This window comes from Hemicordylus capensis, chromosome 3, assembly GCF_027244095.1.
Source record: "Hemicordylus capensis ecotype Gifberg chromosome 3, rHemCap1.1.pri, whole genome shotgun sequence".
NCBI classification, from domain to species: Eukaryota; Metazoa; Chordata; class Lepidosauria; order Squamata; family Cordylidae; genus Hemicordylus; species Hemicordylus capensis.
Window position 1 is genome coordinate 190429308 of NC_069659.1, and position 27921 is coordinate 190457228.

Genomic DNA, 27921 nt, shown 5'->3' on the forward strand with positions numbered 1-27921 from the left:
TTCCCATAAACAGAAGACTAAAATGAGTTTTTTTCTTCTGTTATACATCAGTTTTGAAGTACATTCAGATTTAAAGGGGAAGTGTCCCAAGATTTGTTCATCGTATAATACAAACATCTAAAATGCAGAATTTCGCTCGGCAGGTTGGACAAGGCACATGGCTTGAAAGCCAGGTCTCTGGGTGCTGCTGATCTTGCCGACTGGCAAACCATTTGCCCATGCAAGTCAGGCACCACATGGGACGACAGTAGCATTGTTGGCACTCTCCTTCATTGGGCTCTCGGCAGTTCTTCAAAAGCTTGATATTTGCATTCGTCTGCATACAGCCGACGCATGGCTCTAACTCCTGCGGACAGACATGAAGATCTGAGATGAGACCACTATTAACTATAAACCACTGAGATTAGATCATTATTAGGTTTTTTAAAAACTTCTACAATACTATTCATCATGTACATTACACTTTACAGGGTAACATCAGCTTTGTGCACACCTACGCAAAGCAGTTACCACCTTCCTGCTGTCAAGAAACAGGCCTCAATCCAGATCCTTAAATCTAGATCTTTAAGTCCTAATTTCAACCAGTTAGACTGAAATCAATGGGATAGTCGAGTTGCAACAAATGCTATTCACTTTATTTGGACTAAGGTCATAGTTTACGAACAACATCTGGCAATAAAGCTAGCAGATCCACTATGTTACTGACCATATACTTCCACAAAACTTAGGAAGCTATACTTTCAATATGATGTGGTATATCAAGCAACAGGGCCCCTTCATCAACAACTGAAAATTAAAAAGCATCAATCAAATTTCCTTTGGTGTGATACTGAAAATAAGGTTAAAGTCCTAAAGACCACATTACAAAACATAGTTTACTTGAAAATAAGTAAATCATGACTCTTCATACTCTGCAAGTAAGTCCACAAAAGTTGTTAGCTTCTGTGTGCGTGTATGAGTTGGGTGTGTGTGTGTTTAACCTTGAAAATAAGAATTCAGTCTTGCACCTTTCAAAAAGAGGGGTGAAACCATAACAGCTGCTCTGATTGGAGAATCTAAAGAAACCAAGGGTGGGGGGGATGTTTAACCGTTGTACCTAGACTAAGTATAAAATAGCGCTTCTTTTCCTCTGCAAAAAAGGACAAAATGAAGAGGCAAATCTTCCTTTTGCCCAAAATGGCATTTTACCCTAAGTGTTCACAGCTCCCTTCTGCAGCTAGAACTAGACATTCCCCCATCTACACACTTTAATTTGACACAGCTTGCTAGGGCTTACCCCCAAAATCTGCTTTCAATGCCAGAGCCAAGGCTGAGTAGCATTCTTTCCCCCAATCTTCCTGTTCCTAGATGTATATACACCTAGGAACAGGAAGACTGGGGGAAAGAACCTGCATTCAAAAAGTACATTGTTGTTTTCTGCTCAGAGATAACTACTATAGTTCCTTCAGGCAGAAGAAATAAGCCAGTTAATATCAGTTCCAAATGATTCACCACTGGCACACAAAAGATGCTAAATCAAAAGCGGGGGGCAGGGGAGGCCACACTGCTAGACTCAAGCAGATAATACTGCTAGCTGAGAATTACTAGGTCTCAGTTAGATAACATTCAATACAAAGGATAGCTTCTATATTTGTAAAATAAAGCAGGATGATCCTGGCACAAAAGGGACAGGACCCTAAGACCTCACTAAGTGCTGAACTGAAAATGTGCAAAATATTTATTTTTAAAAGTACCATATGCATGCTGAAGATAAACTCAAAGAAGGGACTTTGAATCAAATTTGTCCTTTGGGCAATTTATACTCTCTCAAGATGGACAGGCAAATCTGTTGCAGATGGCTATACACGAAGTGTTTTTAAAATTTTTAATTAAAAAAAAAAATCTACTGTAAATCTACTCTAATTTTATTTGTCTGTAGGCTCACTAACCTGCTCCCCTCTACATCAACTACATTATCCTTCAGTGTATAAAAGCAGGCAGCATCTTCTCCATCAAAATACCTATTACTGTGAAAATAAGTATGTATTGGCAATATGAGAAAATTACAAGTATAGTCCCCAGTCTTGATGAATCCCACCTGATTGCTAGGAAGAGAATATGCTTGGTTCATCTCTGCCAAAGATGTAAAGGTTTCTAGAAACAAGTCACTGAGACTTTGGTGGATCACCACATTAGCAGCATTACGTATAGGAGCATGGAGCTTTTCTCGCAGTTCCCCATATTCTGTTGAATTCAATCTGAGAAAGACATAATGTTGCATTAGCCATTTCAACAAGAATAAAAAGAAGGAATATTTTTCTAATTTAAATGTTGGCATCTCTGGAAAGGCAATGTGGTACACTATGGCTCCTGAGAACTACTTTGATATGCATATAAATACACAAAAATGTTCTAAAGTACTGGGAATAATTACACTTTAAATCAGATGGTTTCTGTAGCATTGGTATATGACCAATCTTTCAAAACAGTTTCTCAAGAGATAAGTTAAATATCTTAGAGGACTACAAATTGCCATTGGCTGCAAATGGAGCTCATGCATACAACTCACACTAAGGTGACCTCCTTTGCATCTGGGTGTTATCTTAGATGACTGTTAGAGAGAATGAGAAAATGAATGTGAATATCTTCTCCATTTAGCTGAAAGACACATAATAGCTGAGATGATATTCATATCATACCTTAAATGGTTCAAGGTCAGCCAAGACATGTCTATTTTAAAAAACCCATCTTTTTACTCAGGCTTTTTTCGCTTCTTAATAATGTATAGGTTTTTAATTCTATGACTGATTTTTAAATTGTTAGTTTTTAATTGTTTTTATGTGGTTTTATATGTTTTTAACTGTTTTAACATTGTGAACCACCCAGAGACATGAGTGTGGGGCAGTATAAAAGTGTAATACATACATACATACATACATACATACATATAAACATGATTGAGATTTCATAAGCTTCCCTGTCAAAAGGAAGCTCAAGGAAAGTAAAATCAAACACATTATTCCAATGTGAAGCTTACGTCATTCACTTTTTTCATCTGCAGCGATGTGGGGTGGACAAATTTGTTTCTAATATTTCTACTTGAAAATTCTGGATACACAGTGAGGAGAAATTAATATGGTGGAGGTGTATTTTTAATGCATAAATAAGTCAAATATGCCAAATCAAATCGCAACTATTTAAGCATTAGGAATATCGTAATAGTATAGTAATTTTTGAGGGGGGAAATATTGCACATTTTATACAAATTAAGGGGAAATTTGCATGGGGATTCCCCCCCCCCAGAAATGTTTCTGGAAAACCCATATCTTTGTTCATTTGCACTGCAGTCCTAAACCCACCATAGAAGCAAACCATATTTATTTAAATATAATTTATTCTGAGTGTGACTGAGATTACAGACTCAGTTATGCTGTAACCCTTCATACATACATCATAAAGTTCAATGGACTACTTAACTATATGTATAAGCAGTGGTCCACAAATATTAGAACCTTTTTCATTGCCCATGCAATGAAATCCCTCTCCAGTGTTCTGGCATGTGGGGGAGCTAGTATTCCTCTCATTTGTGCTGCAGTTTGATAAGGAAAATCTAGGAGAAACCTTTTTCCTTTTCAAACCTCTGTGCAAGTGAACCGGGAAACTGCCTCCCTCCCGGGCCCTCTGACACATGCAGAGCATTTGGGAACTAGGCATGGCCTTCTCTCTCTTGCATGGAGTTTGAACATGATAAGAAACAAGAGGAATCTATCTAGCTGTTTCTTATCTTCCCCAGACTGGAGCCCCCTGAAAAGTGCACAGGGCTTTGAAGCTTAGGTAAGATAAGGAACAGCTCAAGAGACAGTCTTTTCTCACTAGTGCTAAACTCTGGATAGGGATGTGCATGAACCTGTTCGAAGGCCCTTTTATGGGCCTCTGAACAGGCTAGAACACTGGCTGGTTCAAAGAGCACGATGGTGGGGTAGAATAACTTTAAGGGCAGGGGAGGATACACTTATCCCTCCCTCCGCTTTTCCCCTGCTGGCGCTTGCTGGAAAACCGGTCCGGCGGGGCAGCAGCGTACCTCCCTGCTCTTCGTACCGGAAGTAGGCAGAAGCAGCATGCATGTGCACACATCGCCCCACCGACGTGCATGCACATACACACGAGCTACTTCCGCCTATTCGCAGTCCAAAGAGCGGCAGGGAGGTACACTGGGCCGATTTTCCAGCAAGCGCCAGTGGGGGACAGGGACAGAGGAATAAGTGCACCCTCTCCCGCCCTTAAAGTTATCCCACCCCTGCTGGTTCCGTGCAGATCCCTAACTCTGGAAGAAAGAAAACACAGCAGGACCAGTTCTTATTTATTTCCTTATCCAAAAAACCCAAACCGGGCCAAGACTGGGGCCTTCTTCCAAGTCTCTCTGCGACTGTCAGATAGTCTGGAAGTGAGTTAGAGTTTGCTTTAACATGCCAGCAGTTTGGAGAAAAGAAATAGCACAAGAAAGGGAGGCTGCTGGAAGTCAGCCTCACCCAAAGGCCAGAGGCACTCACCCTCATCAAGTCCAAGTGGAATTCTGAATGCCTGTCTAAGAGACATGTGTCCATTCAAAGAAACCCACAGGCCATTTTTGCACAGGGTGTAAGAAATGGCAAGGTGAAGACTGGTCTCTCATTTGCAGAATCTTCTACTTTACAGCATACCATTCTTCCTTTTGAAATATATACATACAAGATGCAGGAGCCACACCAGTTTGCTTAATTACTGCTGGCACTTGAAATAAAGTCCAGCGGTTTGTTTTCCTGTCCCTACAAGATTAACATATCAAAGTATGTATTTACAGGAAATATTACAGTGTCATATAGGTGATACTTTGAGAATTGACACAGATACATTTGGAAATTTATAATGGATGCAAGGCAGGGATCACATTACCCATTATATACAACAATGTAATCACTCAGATGGTACCCAATTAAAGATTAATGTTCAGCATATTAGGCAAATGTAAAGTTGTGCCATCTAGGCCTTGTCGACTCTTGGAGACCACAGAGCCATATGGTTTTCTTTGGTAGAATACAGGAGGGGTTTACCATTGCCTCCTCCCACACACAGTATGAGAAGATGCCTTTTAGCATCTTCCTATATCGCTGCTGCCCGATATAGGTGTTTCCCATCATTTGGGATACACACCAGCAGGGATTTGAAACAGCAACCTCTTGCTCCCTAGGCAGGTTACTTCCCTGCTGTGCCATTAGGTGGCTCAGCATATTAATTGAACAAATATTTTCAGTCTTTTTCTTGCAATATAATGCTATAATGCCCTCAAGGTAATGATTGTGTGTTGTCAGATTTGCAAACCATGCTGTAATATGCAGGAAGAATGCTATGATTTGTCCAACTGTGTTAAAGTTTTTAAGTGTAACTTCCTTCTCTCCACAATTCTAAAATTGATACAAACACAACCATTCTTGTCAAGGCATTACACAATGCACAAACTCTTTCATCTAATTCACGGAAATGAATTCAGAAGGTACCTAAAGGCTCCTTCTCAAGACAGGGCTACCCCTCTTATACTGAACTACTTCCTCCTAAGTAGGGACCTTGAAAGCCTTTCTACGGTACCTTCTTAGGAAAAAGATGCTTGATTCTTCTGATCAACCAGCATGAAGACGTTGGGATGTACAAAACAGTGTTTTGTTACATTACTTTGATTGTATGAAACCAGAAAAAAATGTAATCAAGAAGAAAAAGAAAAGTACTGAAGGAAAAACCAAAACAGACACACACTGAAAGGCTCTTCCCCTTAGCACTAGTGAGGGAAGGAACCACATAATGTGCTGAGTTGGGAAGTTTTTTGGCAGTGGGCGCACACACACAGTTCCCCATCCTCAATATGATCAATAAGGAAGTCACCAAAAACTGTTTCTCTGGGAAATGATTAACCCTGGTTCCATCTTTTTGCCCAACCTCCAAAGGATCAAAAATGGGGAAGGTATGGCTTTTATGATCAACTACTACTGCAAGATTTCTTACAGTTAACAGACATTATTCCCCATATATAAAAAATAAATAGATTTAAGTAAAACAGTTAAGACCACTTTTAGGCTGCATTGCTATGAAATACAGCTATAACAATGGGATATAATGTAGAATATAGTAATGAAAGCCCCCTGCATCATAGACACCCAACAAATTATCAAGTTAGCCATTTTACCGGATATCAAAAGGTTTCACATGGGGATTAACACTGGCAACGCGGATTGTGAGGAACTGGGCAGGCATATTTGAGTCTGGCAGGAGTTCATGCTGTCTAGAGTCTATCACAGTTAGATGGATGTCCCTCTGTTGGGCAAGATGTAAACAGTACGTAGTCACTTTCATAATCCAGGTGTCCGTAACAATCACACGTGCTCCTGGGGCCCCCGTAGCAAATTTATCAATCCTTCTGAATTCTGTGTTGATGGAAGAAGCTACTGCTCTCCAACCTGACTGTGGGAGAGCATAAAGGGAAATCGTCCTGACTAAGGGATGGTTATTCCAACCATTTCGTGACCAATAATATACTAGGATTCCAGCAATTGTTGGAGTAAGAATAGCCATCAAGAAGAAGACTTTCCAACTTTCCGGGGCTTGGTAAAAGTTGCAGAGCTGTTTCTCAGGTGCTGCAAAGCACATGCCAGCGTAGTAGCCTGCAATGAGGTGGAAAGTGCTTTTAGAAGACAAAACAAACCCCATTTCAACCCTACAACATTACTTATACTTCCAGTTGGCAGATTACTGAACTTAAGGGCCTGTACAGATCATATTTCAGATACATGAAAGCCCACTTGTCCTTCCCTTATTGCATGCATGATATATACAGACTATCCTCCTTCTTCTGTTGTGCTTCCATCAGTGGGAAACTGCAGCCTTGCAGACCTGTGGTGGAAGGGAGCCTTAAAACCATTTGCAGTAGGTTACCATGTTTCCTCCCCAACAGAGGATTTATAGGAGTTGGATCCAAAGAACTGCATGACTAGTTCTGTGCACTCAAGGAAGATTTGAAAGTGTTTCTTCAGCAGTAGCCCCCTGTGCTGCATGACAAATATATTTTGAAGCAGCATCAAGTCTGAGAAGCTGTATGTGATATGGTATAGAAATCTGCCACTCAAAAGGAAGTAGTCAAATATTCTACAGAGTAAGCCTTAGGCATACTTTAGCAGCTTTTTGGATCCCAACCTATATCTGCATAACTTAAGTGATTGACATAGCTTCTCCCACCACAGAACTATAAGAACTGTAGTGGTGGGGGTGGCATATGTGTGTGTGTGTGTGTGGGGGAGAATTGGGAAGCTGCACCCGTTGAATTTCTGCCTGGTACACAGCAGTTTACACATAACTTATTCCAAGAAAATGGAATGGCAAAACTAAGGACAGTCTCCTTTTCCTACCGCAAGCTTTCTTCCATTTCCCATCATGAGGATGTGCTAAACCCCAAATTCAACTTCCACGCTTGCAAGAGGTTTTCCTTACACTCTTCCTCCACCACCACCCCGCCCCCCCATTGCTCTTCCTCCTCCCTCGCCAGGCGGCCGCTCGCTCACCGAGGGGCAGGAGGGAGTGGGCAAGGAGAGTGCCGGAGCCCCGTCGAAGGTGGTACTGGACGAAGGCCGCGTCCTCGCTGCCCAGCCACCCGCCCAGCAAGTTCTGCACCGTCAGGCCGGCCAAGTGGAACTCGTTGGGCGGAAACACGAAGCACACGGCCAGCACCACGTAGGCCAGCGTGAAGGTGGCTGCGGGGCTCTCCATGGCCGGCCGGGCCCGGGAAATAGCACACCGACTCTAGGGACCAGCAGCCGCCTGGCCCCAAACTGGAAAACAGGAAGCCCGCCGGTGAGCACGGAGGCCTTCCTTGCTCCAGGACGGCCAGGATGTCCCGCGCTGCTGCCTGGGAATTGTAGTTCAGCAAGCCAGAGTCCTCATGGGCAAACTGGGCCGGTATTACCAAAGCTATAAGGCAAGACTGGCCGAGCGAACCACGCTGCCAGGGTCGGAGGAAAACAGTACTACTGCGTTCCGCCGCCTGCCTCTAGCGGCGGCTCCACAGCAGCAGACGAGTCCGGCAGAGCAGCTTTCCATCCCTGCCGGAGGCTGAGCAGCGACCGGGCTCCATGCTTGCATGCATGAATTATGCTGCCGCTGCTCGCCCAAATTGCTGTGCACGAGCGTCTGGCCCGGCAGAAGCTTCAGATCCACATTAAAGCAGGAAACCACCGGCTACTGAGCTGCATTGGCGAGGCGGAGTCAGCGAAATGCAGAGTTTACGGTTTGCTGCCATGTAGTGTTTTCAATTGAAAAACACTTCTCAAAAAACTGCTTTCAATTGAAAACACTCCTCAAAGCTGACGAAATAGGCTGTAACCCACGAACGGTTGTGTCACAATAAAAATGGTTCAGATTTGTTTGGGTTTTTTTTGCCTCAGCCCCAGTCTTTGAAGCAACAAGAATAAAGCAAAAACAAAAGCGTCTTAGTTTTGCCGCCGACAGAGGCGCGCGTAAATGAGAAGGCTGAGACACTCCGGGCCGGCAGGCTCCGCGCCGACTGCAAGCCCGCACCCGCTCCCCCTCCCAGGCTCTCTTCACACAGTCACGCTAGCTCTTGCTACCACCTCCTCTCCCGCTTCTGGAGGGAACGGGAGAAGAACGGCGAGCGAGCTACCGGTATATATGGGGGGGGGGGGCGGGCGGGGAGGAGAGGCGTGCGCGCTTCCCTTCGGCCTCCAATACAGTAGCGTGTAGGAAGGAGCGCGCGTAATTCAGATAACGCTGCCTTCTGCAGCCTCCAGTCGCCGCCACTCACATTCACCCCAGGAATCGCTCTTCCTGTTCTCCCCTACCACAAGGGAGAGTTGGGAATAGGGTCTGGTCCGAAGTTAGCATATTACGGGCGGCTTGTCTTTTCGAAAGAAGGAGCGCGGATGAAGAAACGGCGAAGTCGAAGAAGCTAGTGGGGTCGGTTGCAGAAGGAAGAAACAGGTCCAGGTCCTTCCCTTCTGAACAGTCTTGGGAGAGAGCCCGGCCTTCAGCGCTTCGTGGTTGCTGTAGCGTTTAACAGCAAATTAGATTCTCCGGTGTGCGTTTACGTTCTTTCAACTTTGTCTTCCTTGATTGATTGATTGATTGATTGATTAAGTGCCATCAAGTCAGTCCGTGTCGACTCTTAGGGACCACATAGATAGATTCTCTCCAGGATGATCTGTCTTCTCTTCAACGTGGCCTTTAAGGTCTCTCAGTGGTGCATCCATTGCTGTCGTAATCGAGTCCATCCACCTTGCTGCTGGTCGCCCGCTTCTTCTCTTTCCTTCAACTTTTCCCGGGGGCTTTTTTCTCATTAAACTGCAGTGCAGGATGAGAAACGGGGCTGGGTTTTGTATTCTAGATTGAGACAAGACAGGGGAAGGTGCGGAAGTTGCACGTTCGGGGAGACCTAAGAGGTAAGATCCAATAGAGAGATGTTAACTTAAAATGAGAGGTGCTGGGAGGCTCAAGTTCGAGATGGATGGGGTGGTGGTGCACCAGCACTACACACACTCAAGGTTTCTGCTCTTCTTTATGATTTCACACATCCCAGGGTAAGTAAGCCAGGAAATCACTGAGACTGAAATTGAGAGAAATTCATTAAATCTGATAACGCAGACTGGCGACGTTTCTCTACTGGGGAGGATGGACTAACAAATTTAAATGGCAGAAGTGTTTGGTTTTTCTTTAATAAAGATGAGGGGTGTATTATTATTATTATTATTATTATTATTATTATTATTATTATTATTATTTGTATTATTATTATTTCTAATAATTTTATTTATTTATTAATAATTTAATTTTATTATTTATCATTTTATTTATCAGTTTATTAATTTTATTTATCATTTATTTATTCTATTTATTATTTCTCTGTGTATTATTTCCCTGAGCCATTTTTGGAAGGGCAGTATAGAAATAAAATCAAATAAATAAATAAATAAATCGATTTCTATACCGCCCTTCCAAAAATGGCTCAAGGCGGTTTACACAAAGAAATAACAAACAAATAAGATGGAACCCTGTCCCCAAACGGCTATGACTATAAGACTATGTATGAGTCTTATATTCTGCACAATATCACCAGTCTGTCCTGGCTGGAAAATATGTGCAACCAGTTGCTCTGGCCAAGAAATGGGGAAATAGCTTTCTCTGTTCTCTGGTATTTAGAGCAAGGTATGCACTCCTTCAGTCCTTATCCCTGATTCAGCACCTAATTATACTAGCTGGTGGTGGAGCCTCTTTTGTCCTGAAGCCCATAGTGCAGAAGCTTCAATTCTGGTGCATAAGAGATACAGGGATTTGGTTACCAGCAGCCTGAGCCACAGTGCCACCTAGTGGCCCTTTTGGCAAGTGCCAAATTATCAGATGCCTCTGGATTCTGGGCATCCTGGTATCTTCAAGTATCCATCTGCATGGGGTCTTGATCTGACCACTTAAGTTCTGTTAAGGTCTATATTGAAAGCTCCAGATCAGGAGAATTTAGCATGAGCACTTCTGCAGCTGTCTGATCTGAATTTTACTTGATATGTGGAGGCATGGGAGGGGGTGCAGGGCCATAGCTAGGGGAGAGGGGGCCCTTGTTTACCCTTCTCCCTGGCAGCCCCTCAGAGTGAGAGAGATAATGAAGAAAATAGGGAGGGGTGGAGCTGAGGGGCCCACAGGAGCTGTGGGGTGGGTTCTTTGAACCCATTTGCTCAATTATAGCTACACCTGGGGGCGGGATGGGGGTGGATAAGAGAAAAGAATAGTTGGAGAGGGAGCATGAGAGAGAAAGCCAGCCTAATCAGATCGGGTCCCCTGAGTGACACACCAGAGCCCCCAGGCAGTCAGAACGGGCACCAACAGAGGTCCCTCCACCCTCTACATTCCAGTAAGAGCTGCAGTCCCCCAGTAGACCTGCTGATGAACACCTCAATCTTACACCCACCCTGACCTTATGACATCCCCCTTGACCAAAATAGGATTAATCTTACATCCTGGAACTTGGCAGGGTGGGGTCATTGCAGACACACAGACTGCAACAGCTTCTTCTCTCAATTTGACATAATTCTAGCTCAGGAAACCTGCACAGCAGCCAATCTTACACTCAGTGGACACCACTCATTCTCATTCTATGTGGGGCTGCCTTTGTACATAGTCCAGAAACTACAATTGGTACAGAATGTGGCAGCCAGATTGGTCTCTGGGACAACTCGAAGGGATCACATAACACCGGTTTTAAGGGGACTGTACTGGCTGCCAATATGTTTCCGGGTGAAATACAATGTGCTGGTTGTTACCTATAAAGCCCTTAATGGCTTGGGTCCAGGATATTTAAGAGAGTGCCTCCTTTGTCAAGAACCCTGCTGCCTGTTACGATCTTCTGGAGAGATCCAGTTACGGTTGCCACCAGCTTGTTTAGTGGCGACTCAGGACCAGGCTTTCTCTGTGGCTGCCCCAGGGCTTTGGAATATGCTCCCTGCAGAAATCAGAGCATCTCCTTCTCTGTTTGTTTTCAGGAAGACCCTCAAGAGTCACCTGTTCTCACAGGCTTTTAATTAATTAGTTTTAATAATTTGTTTTAATTGTTTTATGGTACTGTTTTTATTTCTGTTTTATGCTACTGTTTTTTATTGTTTCATGTATTTTAATCTGTGCTGATTTTTAAATATTGTTTTAAATTTTGAACACCACCTAGAGATGTACATATCTATGATAAATAAATGGGGGCGGTACCTGGGACAGGGCGTGGAGGACTCAAAGGAGGATTGGCTATATTAGTCTCCACCTCCCTGTGGGTTACAGTGACACCCCTCACCTCGCTTAAACAATACACTATGGCCTTGTTAATCCGTTTTGGTCTCAAATCGCTATTATTAATCAATGTATATTTACCACCACAGCAATGGAAACCTCTAATCTGCTTTGTATGGAGTGAGTTTGAGCAGTACACAAATTACCTTCTGGCCAACCGCGAAGCGCTGGTGGTGATGGGGGGTGACTTCCTCCAAGGAGCCCATAATTAAGTTTCTCCTCACAACAACCCTGTGAAGTAGGTTAGGCTGAGAGAGAAGCAGGGGCGTAACTAGAGGAAATGGCGCCTAGGGCAAGCACTGAAATTGCACCCCGCCCGCACTCCCCTGTCCAAACATCTGACCCGTAACTTTCAGAAAACTTGTCTTTTACCAGAATATTTGCTCAAAAATACAAAAAAAATACAAGTCACAAGAACCCTATGAAGTAGGTTAGGCTGAGAGAAGTGACTGGCCCAGAGCCACCCAGCAAGAAACCAAATGTCAACCTGAGGTATGCAGCAGAAGGCTGTGTGCCTGTGCAGGCAGTGGGGCCAGCCAGTTAGGGTACCCATCTTTCAGATAACTTTATCATAATATCAGCTAAAAAATATGAGTCAAGCTCATTAATCTTTTAAACAACAAATTATTGCCTACCTGAAAATTATAACTATCAGCAGCCAAACACTCAGGCAGTCAGTGATGGTCTTTAAAGCAGCATAAGCCCCCCTTCCATTCCAAAATCCAGCAGACTCTGTTGGATATGATATGTGTTTGTCTTATGTTTCTTTTTAGATTGTGAGCCCTTTAGGGACAGGGAACCATCTTATTTATTCATTATTTATTCATTATTTCTCCCAGAGCCATTTTTTGGAAGGGCAGTATAGAAATCGAATAAATAAATATATAAATAAAATAAAATAAAATATATATAGTAAAATAATAATTTATTTATTTATTTATGAAGTTATTTATTTCTTACATTTCTGCACCGCCACATACAAAAAAAAGGCCCTGGGCAGTTCACAATCTAAAAACCATTAAAACATTGACATAATTAAAACAATTTTTAAAATCGTTTATTTTTCAGCATAGAAGCTAATTTGGTATCCACATACCAAATACCAGTACTAAATGACTCCCCTCCTGCCCCCTGCCCCTTTACTGGTAAAGAGGAATGGGTCCAGTTCAACCAAAACCAAACCAGCAAAACTGGTCTTGTGCACATCCCTAGTTTAAACTAGAGAAGAGAAGATGAAGGGGAGATATGATAGCTCTGATTAAAATATCTGAAGAGCTGTCACATAGGAAAAGAAATGAATGTGTTCTCTTGTTCCTGAGGGCAGAACTAGTACCAATGGACTGAAATGGCAAGGAAGCAAATTTAGGAAGAATTTCCTGCCTGTAAGAGTTGCTCAGCTGTGGAACAATCTGCCTTGCATAGTGGTGAGTTCTCCTTTGCTAGAGGTTTTCAAGGAGGCTGGATCACTTCAGGGATGCTATAAACAGATTCCTGAACAGAGCAAGAGTTGAACTAGAAGAACTTCAACACCCTTCCAACTCTCAGATTCTATGGCTGCATTTGCATGTAACACAAAACCGGAGGTTGAGCTTTTCCTGTTACTCAGGAAAGGGGAGGGGGTGATTTCCTAGGAGGGCAAAGGATCCTGGGATCTGGCCTGTTGTGACCTAAGATGCTCTTGCAGTGGGGGCTCACCCCAGCAAAGTAGTCTATGCAGACCAAACCACACTCCTGCTGCAATGGAGGCTTGCTGCCAGTGGACTTGGACTCTAATGAGAGGGCCAGTCTACTGCAGAGGACCTTAGGGGAAAACACTGTCTGTCTTCCATTGGACTGTGTGCTCATGAGTTGAGCTAACCCAACAAAGGGGCCCCCACACGCATGGGGCCCCCACTCTCTCTGGTTAATGATAGAACTTTAGCACTGCAACCCCCTCCTTCCCTAGGAAGCCTTGCATGGACCCAAAGGAAACTTTTGACACCCAGTGTGTCAGAGCCTCATCTCGTGTGTGGACAGGGGGAACACTGGGTGCGGGGACAGATCTTTACTCACATTCAAAATTCTTGGGTTCAGACCAGTGTTGCGCAATATACAGATCCACACCTGTGAGGAATTGCAGGATAGGGGAGCCCTGAGTTCCAGGAGAGTGGGATCACCATTTTGGGGTACAGGTAAGGCTGGACATGCCCATATTGGTGAACTGGCTGGCAGAAGGCAGGCTTTGAAGCTTCTTGGTGGCAGTTGCCAAGACTGGGAGAGCAGTTACCGGGGTACCCGTCCCTGCTGCTTTCCTATATAGAGCAACTTGGCTGGGTGGCATGGTGCTTCCTGTGACTAAGCCTAGGGACCACAAAGGTACCCCCAAGGGGAAGGGACTGGGACCCTCTTCCCCAACATCATGGTACAAAAAACAGGCCTTAGCCATTCAAAAATCCCTGGGTGGGGCTAACCATCAATCCGACTGCAGCTATCCCCTCACAGGTATCCCCTCATGTCACTGCAGCTATCTCCTCATGTGTCTCCATCCCAGCACTCTAATGGGCTGCCCTGCTTATGTTGCCACCTGGAGTGCTTGTGCTTGTGAACATTGTCGCTCCATTCTGGGGCAGCACAGCACTTACAGCCCGTCCTGTCATCCCACCCCCTTTCCCTCCTGCTTGCCAGGGGGGGTGGAGCAAGGGACAGAGTGGGGAGAGGGCATGCCCCTGTGTGACTTTGGCATTTGACAGGCTGACAAGCTTGAGCTGGGACATGGCAGCATCCCTGTTGCTGGGCAACGGCTTTTTTGGACCGGAGACAGGAGGGCTGGGGCAAGTGCTTGGAGAGGCAGCCAGTGAGAAGCGCTGCAAGCGGGGTCGGGCGTAGTCCCAGGCAGCTCTGTGCCACCATCTTTATTATTGCGGTTCCAGAAAGTGAACAAAACTACAGTTATGGTGCCGTCCACATTCAGACGTAATGTTGCAGCAGCCATACCTCTGGTTTCGGCTGTGATTGTGAACCTTCGTGCAAACTGAAGGTTCCAATTGGAATTTAGCAAAACAAACTGCAGGTCACTTTGGCTGCGAAACCACAGTAGTTGCACACACTCGGCCATAAAGGAGTTCCAACCACTGCCCTGTTTAACACCACTTTTGGATTACATCTAAATGTGGCCTATGTGTGTTTCTTAAATCAAACTGAAAATAACTGTAAAGCTCATTAAGAATTATTAATGTGAAAAGCCAGTGTGGTGTAGTGTTTAGAGTGATGGACTAGGACCCGGGGAGATCCGAGTTCAAATCCCCATTCAGCCATGATACTTGCTGGGTGACTCTGGGCCAGTCACTTCTCTCTCAGCCTAACCTACTTCACAGGGTTGTTGTGAGGAGAAACTTAAGTATGTAGTACTTAAGTATGTAGTACCTTGGAGGAAGAGTGGGATATAAAATGTAATAAATAAATAAATAATAAAGGTATTTAAAGTCTATTATTGTACATTATTAGTACTGTATTAAAGAAATACCACTTAGTAGCCAGCAGGTGTCACTGTTGCCATTCTGATATTCTTTTAAAGACTGCTTCGGATACAAAGAGATCTAGCCTGCTTCTTTTTTCTAGACAGCACTGTAATGAAGTGGTTTTTATGTTTTTTAATGACTTGATAGACCCACCCTGCCTTCTGTTGAAGCAATATTTGCTTAAACACTGGTTACAATATTTGTAGAACAAAGATCAGCTTAGGAATAAACAGAGCTCATGCCTCTGAGTTCACTAATTAACTTGACCAACACCATCTGATACTATTGCATTGGTCTATTACTGCTTATTCACTGGATTTCTGTACCCAATTCTCAGCTTTCTGCCTGTGCTAAAGGTTCTGATATTTGCCACATGTGGTAGCATTTGCCGCTACTTGGTAGTAATGCAACCTTGACCCAAGATACATGCTATTAAACAATGAAAAGAAAGTGTTCTCTGGAGGAAGCCAGTCGCTTTCTGTTGCTATCTCTGGGCTTGGCTTGTGAAACTGAAAGAACTCTTGCTAGTGAGCTTGAAGCTCTGGCAGCCAACATCTCTCACTCAAAGATAGCTGAGAGATGCCCGACTAGGGTTGCCAACTTTCCAAATGGTCACTGCAGCTCTGATGCATAAGCAGGCAGTATTTATCTCCATGCTATCAAAAACTTAATCTGCAGATTAAGCTGCTGTTAATTAAAAACATTGTTTATTTATTCCATACCGCTGGTGTACATGTGGGGCAGGCAGAGCTTCCCCCTCAATCAGTTGGCACTCCTAGGCCTGAAACAATAAACATGATTGCCCGGAAGAACCTCTTTCTTTTTGGCCTGTTGCTTCCAGCCTCAGGTGATAGGTGTGGGCCAACAGGAGCTTCCTTCCCAACTTTCATGCAACCATTTAGCACACATTTTAATTCTCAAACATGCAGCTATTTTGTTTGCCTGGAATTATTTTAAAAGCAATAATCAGCAACAGCTTTACAAAAGAAATTATACATCTTTCTTGTTTTTCAGCAGAACTGATGAATTAATCATTTAGATTTTAAAAAGTCTACAGAAGGTAATCTACCACATACATTATAAATTAGATCACAACTTTGGGAGCAAAGTTGCGAAACTTTGTATCCTCCATATCTTTGTATCTTTTTTAACAGTGTGATCCTATTCCTGATTTGCACTCATGGGTGGGATAGGATTGCCCCCAAGTGGAGCACATTGAAATGCCACCAAAAACATAAACATAAAAAATGTACCTGTAGTGACATCATTCCTTGTTCTACCAGGGGGTATAATACTGGCAGATATCACCTGTGGAAGAGGAGAACCTGAGCTAAGCTGGGAGCGCTTGTAGGGGATGAATAGAAGACAGTTAAAATCCTGTATCTGCTCAGGAGGTGGTCCTGTCCCCAACAATGGCATAACATTACACACACCTAAAAAAGAAGGGTGTAAGTTATAACACTCCCACTGAAGCTGGTGGAGAGAATGACTAATCACCTTCTCCCCCATGCCCCTCTCTCAACAAAGGGTAGGGTTATGACTAGAGTGCTATTAACCCATTACGTTCAATGTGTGCATAGTCTGTGTTGTGTATGTGTAACCCTGTGTGTAGTCTTGGATGTGGAGTGAGTTGTATTATTTTTGGCCCTGACAAGTTGCCATGGTGTAGAGGTGAGGGGGCGGAGCAAGAGAGAGGGGAACTTGAGAAGAAACTGGATTTTGGAGAAGGGAGTTTTTGAAGTGATTAAGACTGGAAAATCTGAGAACTGACAGGAACTGGAAGACCAAAAGGAGAGGAAAGTGGCAGTTAGCAGATGTAGGGCCAGCAGTAGGAGACTGAGGTTTGAAACTGTAGACAGGCCTGAAGATCTGTTTCATTCTCCTTTCATTTTGTGTGTGTGTGTGTGTGTGTGTGTGAGAGAGAGAGAGAGAGAGAGATATGAATTGATTTATAAATATTGTTTAACAGCATAATCATTGCCTCTGAATTCTTTTCAATGTTGGTCTCTGGAGTATGGACTCTGGGGAAAATAGGAGTTTCCAAATGCATATACAGAGCTATAAACATGTACATTTGTTGACACATATGTTCAACACACAAATGGTAGTACACCTGCTGTCTGTACCCTGCATTTTTGGGATCTGTACCCTGGTTCGCTTTTAAGGTGAATGAATGTACATTCACACAAAAACATGTATATGTGTACAGACACCTCTATATACATACAGCTAATTCCAGCATACCACTAGGAGCATATAGATCCACAAATAAGACTGAATATAGCAGTATGATTGGCATCGAGCCATATCCAGAGGTGCCCCTTGGTAATTTTGGAGCCTGGACCTCAAGGTCTTTGGAGCCCCACCCCCTGCAAATTATGCACCATCATGCTCTGCTGGGCGACCACACCACTAAAGGAGATTTGGGGGCCCCAGGGGCTGTGGAGGCCCTGGACTTAGGCCCCAAAGTCAAGGGGTAAGAGCGCCTCTGGCCATATCACTCTTCTCTTGTACCTAGAAAACTAGGAAAACTCAAGTGCTTGATGTGGTTCTGTGCACAATGAGCCAACAGCCAGGGAGAACAAATGGAAATGAAGCTCAGATAGATAGATAACACTTGTCTTCTCTGACTTCTCCAGGTTCTCTGCTTCCAGACACTAACACTCATCGGGCACTTCTACCTCATTTCTGCAACTGGGGCTTCAAGGACAAGGCACTTTATACAAGCAAGTCGTGTGTGTGTGTGTGTGTCTCATCCAGTGATTCAAATTATAATAACCCCTACACCTTTGCAACCCTAGCCCCCTGCCCCAGAAAAGAGGTGGATATGCAAGCACTCTAACATGTGTAACCATAGGGTAGGGCTGCTCAGCTTCGGCCCTCCTGCAGATGTTGGCCTACAACTCCCATAATTCCTAGTTATTGGCTCCTCATAATCTGGGGATTATGGGAATTGTAGTCCAAAAACAACTGTGGGGGGCTAAATTGAGCAGGCCTGCCATAGAGTGACTCGTACTCCTGGCACTTGTTGCTATCATAACCTTTCCTCATTACTGGCTTAACTTTTCCCTGTCCAACAGGTGTAGCAATATCCCTCACACAGGGAAAGGATCTATTTACACTAAGGGCACTCCCATGCCCAACAAACCTGAAAAGGCAGATAAGCTTCCACTGTGTACCAGTAAGAGCAGTGGGAATATAATAATTTCTGCTGGTGAACACCAGGCAAATGACTTCAAATGTTACCACAGCTTGCTAACAAACTCAACATGACTCCCACCACCACCGCCTTCATGTAAGATAACTGCCAGGGCACATGGAACAGAACAAACAAATTGAAGACAGTTTCCCCTACTACAGTGGATATGTAAATATTGACTTGATAAGTACATTTTGTCTCTGAACAGGTGAGCTACAAAATACAGACTTCAGCTCTCTCTGCCAATGGGAGCTAGGCTGAGGCATAAATAGTGGAAGAGTAACTAAATGACACCATCTTTTCTCACTCTTCTGTAACCCATTATGAACAGCTGGTTCCAAGAATTATATGCTACTGTTGCCTGTTATTATTCACACAAAAACATGCGTCTCTTCACATGCAGCCACCTTCAGCATGCACAGAGACAATAATGTCCCTCACATTAGACAAGTGAGGTTTAAAGCAACCAATTTCCACATTGCAGGATTTATTCCTGGAGGTCTCTTTTGCCTTTCCAGAGTACATGACAGGCAGAAATATAACCACTGCAGCTAACATGGAGATGGGGAGGAGCCACCACAGAGCAACAGGGTTCAAAGAACCCGGGCCACCAATGAAAAGGGCTGCTGGAGCCCCTGTTTCACGTGACATCACATGCAAAGGGGGCGTGGCCTGATTACCAGATGCATTTATTTCCCTTCCTCTCTCTAGCTGGAGTGAGAGGAAGGGAAATAAATGCTTCCAGACAGCAAGTACTGACTGGAAATGAGCTCAGGAGAGTTTGCTCGAGGCTCTCCAGAACTCAGGCATGCCCACATCTGTGTGACATCACATGCAGGGGGCATCACTGGCGGGGCCGCTGGTGGGGTCGGATGGGATAGGACACGGGCCGCTGTTGAGCTGGCTCCACCAGTGCATGGAGATACAGTAATGTTGACAGCTGCTCCTGTTACTCTTCTGTCATTAAGTTTGCTTAAGCACAAAGAAAAACAAAGAGGCTGGTGATTCTGATGTTGCTGGAGCTTACTCTACAATTGATGTTGTGTCAGTTGTGTTTTGTTCTTCATGATAGTTAGCAGACCGGGAACATTACCCACTTATTGTTCATCTCAGTTGTCTTCACAGTAGCGGAGCCAGGCCAGTGGCAGCCCGTGTCTGGTTGCCGCCGCGGCCCCACTCACCCCGCCCCTACGTCTGACATCAGACACAGGGGCGGGGTCTGGCTCATTTGGGAGTTAGATCCAGGCCAGCACTGCATTCACAGCATGGCCAGGAGAGGCTCTCCCTGCCTTAGGGAGAAATTCTGGGTTCTCACATCATGTTCTGCAGGAGCATGTGAGACTTGGCAATCGTGGTTAGCTCTATTACCATACTCCCTGTGGTCGTCAGAACACGGCCTTAGTAAAATAGTGGTGGTGGTGGGGATTTCAAATACTCAGGTGATGTTCCCACTCCTGGGTCAGTGGAAGGCTCTCGGGCATTGCACTTGTGACTTATGCGAAGGAGGGGTGTATGTATATTCAGTTAGGTGATGTAAGTGGCATCTCTGCTGTTGCTGATTAATGGTGTCTTCTGTGCATTGAAAGGAAACATGGGGACATGGGGACTGAGTTATAACAGAGTTGTAAGGGATGCTGTAGGTTTGCATAACAAAACTGAAGATATCCAACAAGAGAGCAGTCAGTATTGCTAAATTAGCTTTGGTTTCAACAGTATTGTACTGCTGAATTCTACTAGGAATACATAGGATTGTGACTGCGTTCTGTGAATATAGCAGAACTACATAACTCATCTGCCTAACTATAATATTTATGTGACCATGAGCTTCCCATAGGACAGGCTATAATTTTAAATAAATAGAATACTAGATGTCTAGTACTGAGGTAGTTAAGCAGCAAAACAGATTCAAGCTTTTTCATTTGTTGCATACTGAAAAATAACAACATAATGAAAAGTTTGAGGAGAACCTGTTGCATATTTTGCAACACTCTTCTGAGTTTTGGTATCTTCTGAGTTTGGGTATCAAGAAAAACAATGATGTCATATGGTCTGTATCGGGCCCTGCCTGCTGACAGATGGGATACGCTGAAATGTTCAAGGGCACTTCACTAAGTTGCAGAAGAAACAGTCCATTTTTAAAATGCCTGCAGCTTAGATTGGCCATCTAAAATCCCAAACCTCCTAAAATCCCAAACCTCCAAATCCTAAACAATTTGGAGTGACTTAAAAGGTCAGTTGACTGAAATGCTCATGCACAACCCTTTTTTTTCCAGTAGGCTGTGCATCAATGCACACAGGAATTAATTTACAAGTTGTACTCTTACCAGCAAATCTTTTCCATAATCTCAAATGTATCAAAGCTGATTGTGGTTGCTCAGGAGTAAAGAGTTAGATATGTTGTATGTGCTCAAGACTCACTATTTTGTATGTTCCAAAGCAGAGCCTTAATGTTAAATACAAGTCCCAGGGTAGAGGTCTGATGTAAAGTAAAGTTGTGCCCTTGAGTCGGTGTTGACTCCTGGCGACCACAGAACCATGTGGTTGTCTTTGGTAGAATACAGGAGGGGTTTACCATTGCCTCCTCCCATGCAGTATGAGATGATGCCTTTCAGCACCTTCCTATATCACTGCTGCCCTATATAGGTGTTTGCCAGGGGGGATTCAAACCAGCAACCTCCTGCTCACTAGGCAGGTCATTTCCCCACTGCGCCATTAGGTGGCTTGAGCTCTGATGTACTCTTGTTCATACCAAGTCCTTTGGACATGGAGCTATCTACACTTTGGATTGAAATTGGTCCTTGAGCATTGTTAGTTCTACAAGCTTTTGGAAAGTGATTTTGAAGATGGCACAAGCTGCACTCTCTCTTTAATGACAGCAGAACACAAAGTTGCTTTATGGCAGCCTCAAGTCAAATACAATAATTTTGCAATGGAAATGTAAAACAGTTTGTCCTGCATCTGTGTCATTGCTGAATCCCACAATTCCTGATCCAATATATTCCCCTTGCATAAGCCAGAAAAACTTGGGTTCCAGTCATACATGAGGCAAAACTATAGTAAGCTCAATAAATATATTCAAATCTATATGGCACTTTGCATAAACCACAGTAGCCAAAGCAAAGCAAACAGAATCTCAGGTTTCAGGTACCGTGGATCACTGATCTCCATGTATAGTTCGTTTAATGTTGTCAACTTTTTTGCCATCAAGCACCCCACATTAAAAATGTTCTCTCCATAATTCCTTCCTTATAATGAGGAGCGGATGAGAAAATGTCTCCCAGGCAAAGCTCCCAAGCAGCTCTCTTAAGTGTGTGAATGCAGCCTGCCAGGCTCAGACTGCGATTATCTTAAGAGTCCCTCGGAGGGCCAAATGACACAGTATGTTGAATCCATCCTTGATCGATGGGTTTAATCAGGAAGTGGACTGGAAGCATTTTACATTTAAAAAATTAGCTGTGCTTCCCCACCCCCATCCAGTCTGGGATTGTGGCACATGGCAAGGGAAGTTTAACACATCCATCCTGTGCTGTTCTCATGCTGAAAATAGTCCTGATGTGGCTACTGCTTGCAATCAGCCACTTTAAGGGACAATATTCAACACAAATATGGCACAGGAGGAAAAAGTTTTTATCTTTCTTAGCCGGTGCCACACTTGAAGGATGGATTGGGGCCCAGCATCTGACTCTTGATAAAAGATCCACTACTGGCCCACTTCCTGGTGAAACCTTTCTACCAGTATTCAGCATCATGTGTAGTTCAGTCCTCATAGTTCACTGATACCAAGAGAGCTGCAATTAGTGGGAGGAATATTTCTATTGGGCCTTTTGCTTAATTTAGAGGAAGACATCAGTAAGGGCTTCTTAGGTCTAGTATGAAGGGTATCTGTAAGGCTGCACATCCCTTTGTCCCCTTCACCCAGTCTGGCTAGGCTTACCGGGTCTGGCCTCAGAGCAGGGACAGGGAGGAGGGTGAGCATCACCCTGTGCCTCCTCCGTCCCAGGCTGCTTGTTTCTTGTGCCTGTCCCTCTCTGGGGTGGGGGGGATGACACTCACCACCAGCCAGCCTCTCATCCCTGACCAGCTCTTTATATGCCTCCTCACAGGCTATGCATTGCCTGCCCCCAATTTTGGGGCCAGTGCCCCTCTTTACTCCCTGTAATGGTTTACAGCTGCTACCAGTGCCTCTCCCTTTCCTCCTCCTCAGGCCCCCTCCCTTCAGGAGGCACGCTGCTGATGTCATCCTCACACACCTGCCCTTCAACCCTTTCAGCGCTCTGCCTATCCTCTGCTGGCCCCGGACCGCTGGAGCCGAGTCCCTGCCCATTGGCAGTTTTTCCTCCAATTCTCCCTGGCTGCCGCTTGTCTCTACATCCTTAGACCACCTCGCCACTCCATCCTATATTACTATAAAGCAACCAGTTACGCAAGATCTCTTCTCCGCACCCCCCAAAACTCAAATGTTTAAGTCACAAGATGCTTCAGACAATGTCCTTGGGGCACAAGTTATTCACACCACGGGTACATTGCTTTATTCATCTGAATGTGCCTTTTCATACAGTAATGAAAAACCAATACAATACAAACGAATACATTATTTGCACATAAACAAGAAAGAAGAAATGGTGTAAACAGCCATTTCGAAGTTTTTTTGAAGGGCGGTATATAAATAAAATAAATTAAATAAATACCCCCTTTCCTTTGTTTTCTCTCTGCACATCATGCAATATGTCTACTATGGCAAGAGTGGCTTGTACTGTATATCGCAAGCATCCAGGAGGGGAGAGGAGATGCATCTAATGTGCTTTGCCCACTGAAGCACATTTCATCCCTATAGAGTCCTGGACTAGGACTAGAGAGACCTGAGTACAAATCCCCATTCAGCCATGAAACTCACTGGGTGACTCTGGGCCAGTTAGTTCTCTCACAGCCTAACCTACCACACAAGGTTGTTGTGAGGAGAAACATAATTATGTTTCTCCTCTGCGCTCCTTGGAGAAAAAGTGGGATATAAATGTATGTATGTATGTATAAATAAATAAATCTCTCAGTAGAGGCCACTCCCCTGTCGGGTAGGAGGGAAGGCTTTATTCACATAACAGTGCCCCCAAGTGCAGCACTGGTTCCCCCCATAATGGCAACCATGCCCTTATGTGTGTGTGGTGGGGAGGGTACCATGTAGTTGGGGATGCCATTGGACAGAGGCTTAAATCTGCCCTTATGATCCCAATTTCTTGGGTTGGGGAAGGAAGTAGGTTTTCTTCCTTTGTCAACAACATTGACACTTGTAGTTTCTTTGTCCAATAGAATATAATGGGGAACATTCAGCCATGATCAGAGAGATGAATGCTCACCTGTTCATACTCTCCACATTGTGCATGTAGTATGCATCACAACTACGTGTACATTCAGTAGTGTGAATCAGCCTCCTGTTTTCGCTTTTTGCCTGGGAAGTAGAGACATAAGAGAAATGAAGGAAGTTGTTTACAAACTGAGTAGATAGCAGCAGGAGGGAGAATGATCAAACTTCAAGCCAAATCAGAATGCTAAAAGAGTCACTTCAGAAGTACAGATTAGTTTGGAAAAGGCAACTGTGGCAATGAAGATCCTGCCCAGAGCACTACCATTGCCACAGAAGGAATAAAAAGGAGCCTTTGCAGCTGGGACCACACACATAAATGTACCCACAATTACATAGTATGGCCATGAAAAAAATATATATATAGTTCTGCTATGAACCAATAAATCTGAAGATTTAGAGTGAGTGTCTCTCACCAACCCCCTCCAGGCTATCAAAGAGGCCTATGTGTTTTCAAATATTAATTGTGTGCTCTCAGAGAGACACACTCTGTTTGAACATGGAGAATCTAACTTCCATAATTCACTCATGAACTTGGCTGATGGATCTTTTTAATATTAGTAATAATTGTGGCAAGGGTAATTCTGTACTGGAATGTAAGTTCTAGAACTACCCAAGGTCAGCCACATGTTTTGGATAATTTAAAAAAATGTTATGTAATTGAAGGTGCTAAAATGAGTTATATTTATTCTTTTGTTGAAAAACATTTTTTTAAAAATCTAAAAGAAAATTGTGGCCAATTTCCAGCATTACTTACCATCCAATAAATGCTAATGAGGTTGGTAATTGTAAAGGAACATATGAGGATAAGAGGAATACAGGATTCCCCGTATACATCTCAAAGACCCCCCCTTCTCCCCCTCCCGCAAACCATCTTCTTCAACATCATCTACCAGGATTAAATAGGTATCTTGTTCTCATTGTTGAGGAGCCACCCAACCACTCTAGAGTTGCTATGGCCTATCATGGTGGCAAAGCAGGTGGATTCAGAGTGTAAAGCAGAGGCGTATCTAGGGAAAATGGCGCCTAGGGCAAACGCTGGAATTGTGCCCCCTGTCCAAACATCTGACACCCATCTTTCAGATAACTTTACCATAATATCAGCTGCAAAATACAAGTCAGGCTCGTTAATCTATTAATATTTCAAAAACTATTTAGCAGTGGACTTAGCCAGACCAAAAAATGCTGGAAAACTACAAATTTCAGTATGCTGGGGCTCATGAAATACCCAAATACTATGTGGAGGTGTACTTGGAAAACTAAACAGAAGTGCCTGTCTAATTCTCTACTATGCATCATAGCATCACCATTACATAAGTTTTAAAAATAAATGGAGAATTTGACTTTTCCCAGATACTCTGAAAATAATTAAAGGATATGCAGAGTAAACTGTGTCACTGCTTGGAATATATCCTAGCATTTCAGAAAGACAGTTAAAATGAGAGAAAGAGAGCAAGAAACTCCCAGTGGGCCTTCATACTCAGGATTTCACACTGATTCAAAGACAAACTCACCATTAATAGCCATATTATTAAGACATCACATTTAACTCACTTGTCACAAGAAGCAAAGTAAGAGCAAATGAATACAATCCTAGCTCATAAGCTTCAGCTCAGTATTCACAAGCCCTGATTCTCTGTACATAGTGCCAATCTGAATATGTGTACCGTGTCTTATATTATATTAATTTTTTTAAAAAATTACCTGTAGCCCCTTTGGGGGGCTTCCTAAAGACTGGGGGGGGTGGTTCTGCAAAGGTCCCCTCTCCCCCTGCTGGCCTCTAAGGCCTCACAGGGACCATTTGAGCATGTGTGGTGGCCATTTTTAAAAATAATCTTTTTTTAAAAATGGCTGCTCAAAACAAAATGGCCACCGTGCATGCTCAAATGACCTCTGCAAGGCCTGGCATGACCTAGGGCCTCACAGAGGCCATTTGAGCATGCATGGTGGCAATTTTGTTTTTGGCAGCCATTTGTTCTTTAATTTTTTGATTTTACAAAATGGCGCCCCCCTTCATGTGCCCTGCCTGCCCTACCCTAGATACGCCCCTGGTGTAAAGGCCATATTAGTGAATAGTGCTACAGTGCTCAGGCTAAGAAACCATGCCAAATCACCACCCACAGTGGTGAGGAGGGTGATGGTAAGCAGGGATGATGGTAAGCAGGAGCAGCATGGCCAGCACAGTCTAGAACAGCAGTTTATGGCACAAAATATCCATTATGAAAGATAAGCAAATGTACAATTCTTTAGCCCTCTTCAGATGTTATAAATCTAAGGATGCTATACTCATATACAATGCTGTATTCATATACAAGAGCAAACCCTGAATCTGAGCACATTCTGTTGATGTGCTCAGAAGCCCCACCCCCTGCCCATAAGGGTCAGATTCTTCCAGTGATGCAGAATGCTGGGCAGGGGGCATTCCAATCAGGAGAAGAATCTGATCCTGAGTACAGCATTTGCCTCTGTGCCCACAGCAGGCCCCCCTTCCCCAACATCATGGTACAAAAAATAGACCTTAGCCATTCAAGAATTCCCAGTTGGGGCTGCCTTGTAAACCTGACCCCAGTATCACCACCCTGCAATCCCTCTAATGGGGTTGCCCTGCTTATGTTGCCACTGCGGGTGCATGTGCTTGTGAACATACATCTTTGTCGCTTCATTTTCAGAGAGCAAAGCACATAGTGCCCCTCTTGCCAGCCAGTGAGAAGTGCCACAGGCATGGAGCAGGCGTAATCCCGGGCGGGTCTGCACCACCATCTCTATTATTGTGGTTCCAGAAAGTGAACAAAACCACTGTTATGGCTTCATCTGCATTCAGATGTAATGCTGCTGTTAAAAAAACTCAGGTTATGGTGGCAAAACTCACTACAAATCAAAGGTTCAGAATGGAGTTTGGCGAGGCACACTTTCAGACGTAACGGAGTTCCAACCTCTGCCCCGTTTAACTACAGTTTCATGTTACATGCAAATGCGGCCTATGTAATGTTTCCACTGCATCTCCACTTTGTTTTGTTTAAACAAAAAACTGCACAATCTGTGGGCTCTCTAGAAAGAACTCAGTGTTTTTGAGGGGAAAGATTATACTACTTGGGCTAACAGACATTTGCTTCTCTTTGGTTACAAGTTCTAATCCCAGAATTCAAATAATCTCATGATTCAAAGTCTAAAATGTCAAAAAGCAAGATATGTTTCCACCACCACCACCCCACTCTTGGCATACATAGATCTTTGTTTTTGGAAATAGGTTTTTGCTGCAGCTGATGAGTAAACAGTAGCATACTGAGGAGATTGGCTGCACAAAGAAGATGTTTGCTAAAAGGCTCTTGTCTCCAGGCCAAGCCTAACAGTCAACCATGAAAAGTAGTAAGGAAAACAGCCCCCTGCCAGCTAGAGTGAAAATGGAGATGAAACAAAGCGGGAGAGGCTGGGCTTTACACACTGGTGGGTACATTTAAGAAACAGGAAAAGCAGTTCCTCTCTTTATTCTGCACTTAAATACTGTCAGCCAAAGCTCCGATAATGTTTTTTTTTAAAGTTCATACTTTATGAAAGGAGGCATGAAACTATTTTTTAACAATCCTCCTGCAATTCGTTCTTGTTGGCCAACTGCTTTGTTCCTAAATTGCTTGAATATGAGGTTTTCTAGATAGTGATTTATATCAGCTTGACTACAATCACAGTTGCGGGGTGTTCAGACAGCAAACGGCACTTCCCAGCTTTTTTCATGACAATTTGCCCTCAATGTGTGAAATAAGAATCTTTTAAAAGTTGTATTTTAAAGTAGTAAACAAAGTTATGGGTTCACAAGTGCTAACAAGCAGGTGGGGCAGCAAACATAGTGAAAGGAAGGGCCTCAGCATGTAAACTGAGCTTTGAAACATGCAAGGGAAAAAGATGAGAAGTATCTGGGGAGCATATGGACTGTGTGTCAGAACAATCTGGGTTCAGGAAGCTTTTGTAAGGGAGAATCCAGTAAGGAATCCAGTAAGATTTACAAACAAAGGGGGAACCCTAGCAACTAAAATGGGGTT

General features: G+C 43.8%; 1 protein-coding gene across 2 annotated transcripts; it reads right to left on the reverse strand.

The window, feature by feature from the left end:
- TMEM129 (transmembrane protein 129, E3 ubiquitin ligase) lies at nt 1-8689 on the reverse strand. Of its 2 annotated transcripts, none has more exons than XM_053313097.1 (4): nt 7563-8664; nt 6194-6668; nt 2078-2237; nt 1-346 (listed from the first exon to the last, which is right to left on the reverse strand). In XM_053313097.1, the coding sequence occupies exons 1-4, from the start codon at nt 7765-7767 to the stop codon at nt 98-100; spliced, it is 1089 nt and encodes a 362-aa protein (XP_053169072.1). In that variant the 5' UTR covers nt 7768-8664; the 3' UTR covers nt 1-97. The 2 variants fall into 2 exon arrangements, 1 of the variants encoding a protein (XP_053169072.1); XR_008320435.1 differs by lacking the exon at nt 1-346 and adding an exon at nt 4530-4784 and having other exon boundaries at nt 2100-2237; nt 7563-8689.
- Nucleotides 8690-27921: the final 19232 nt, after the last annotated feature.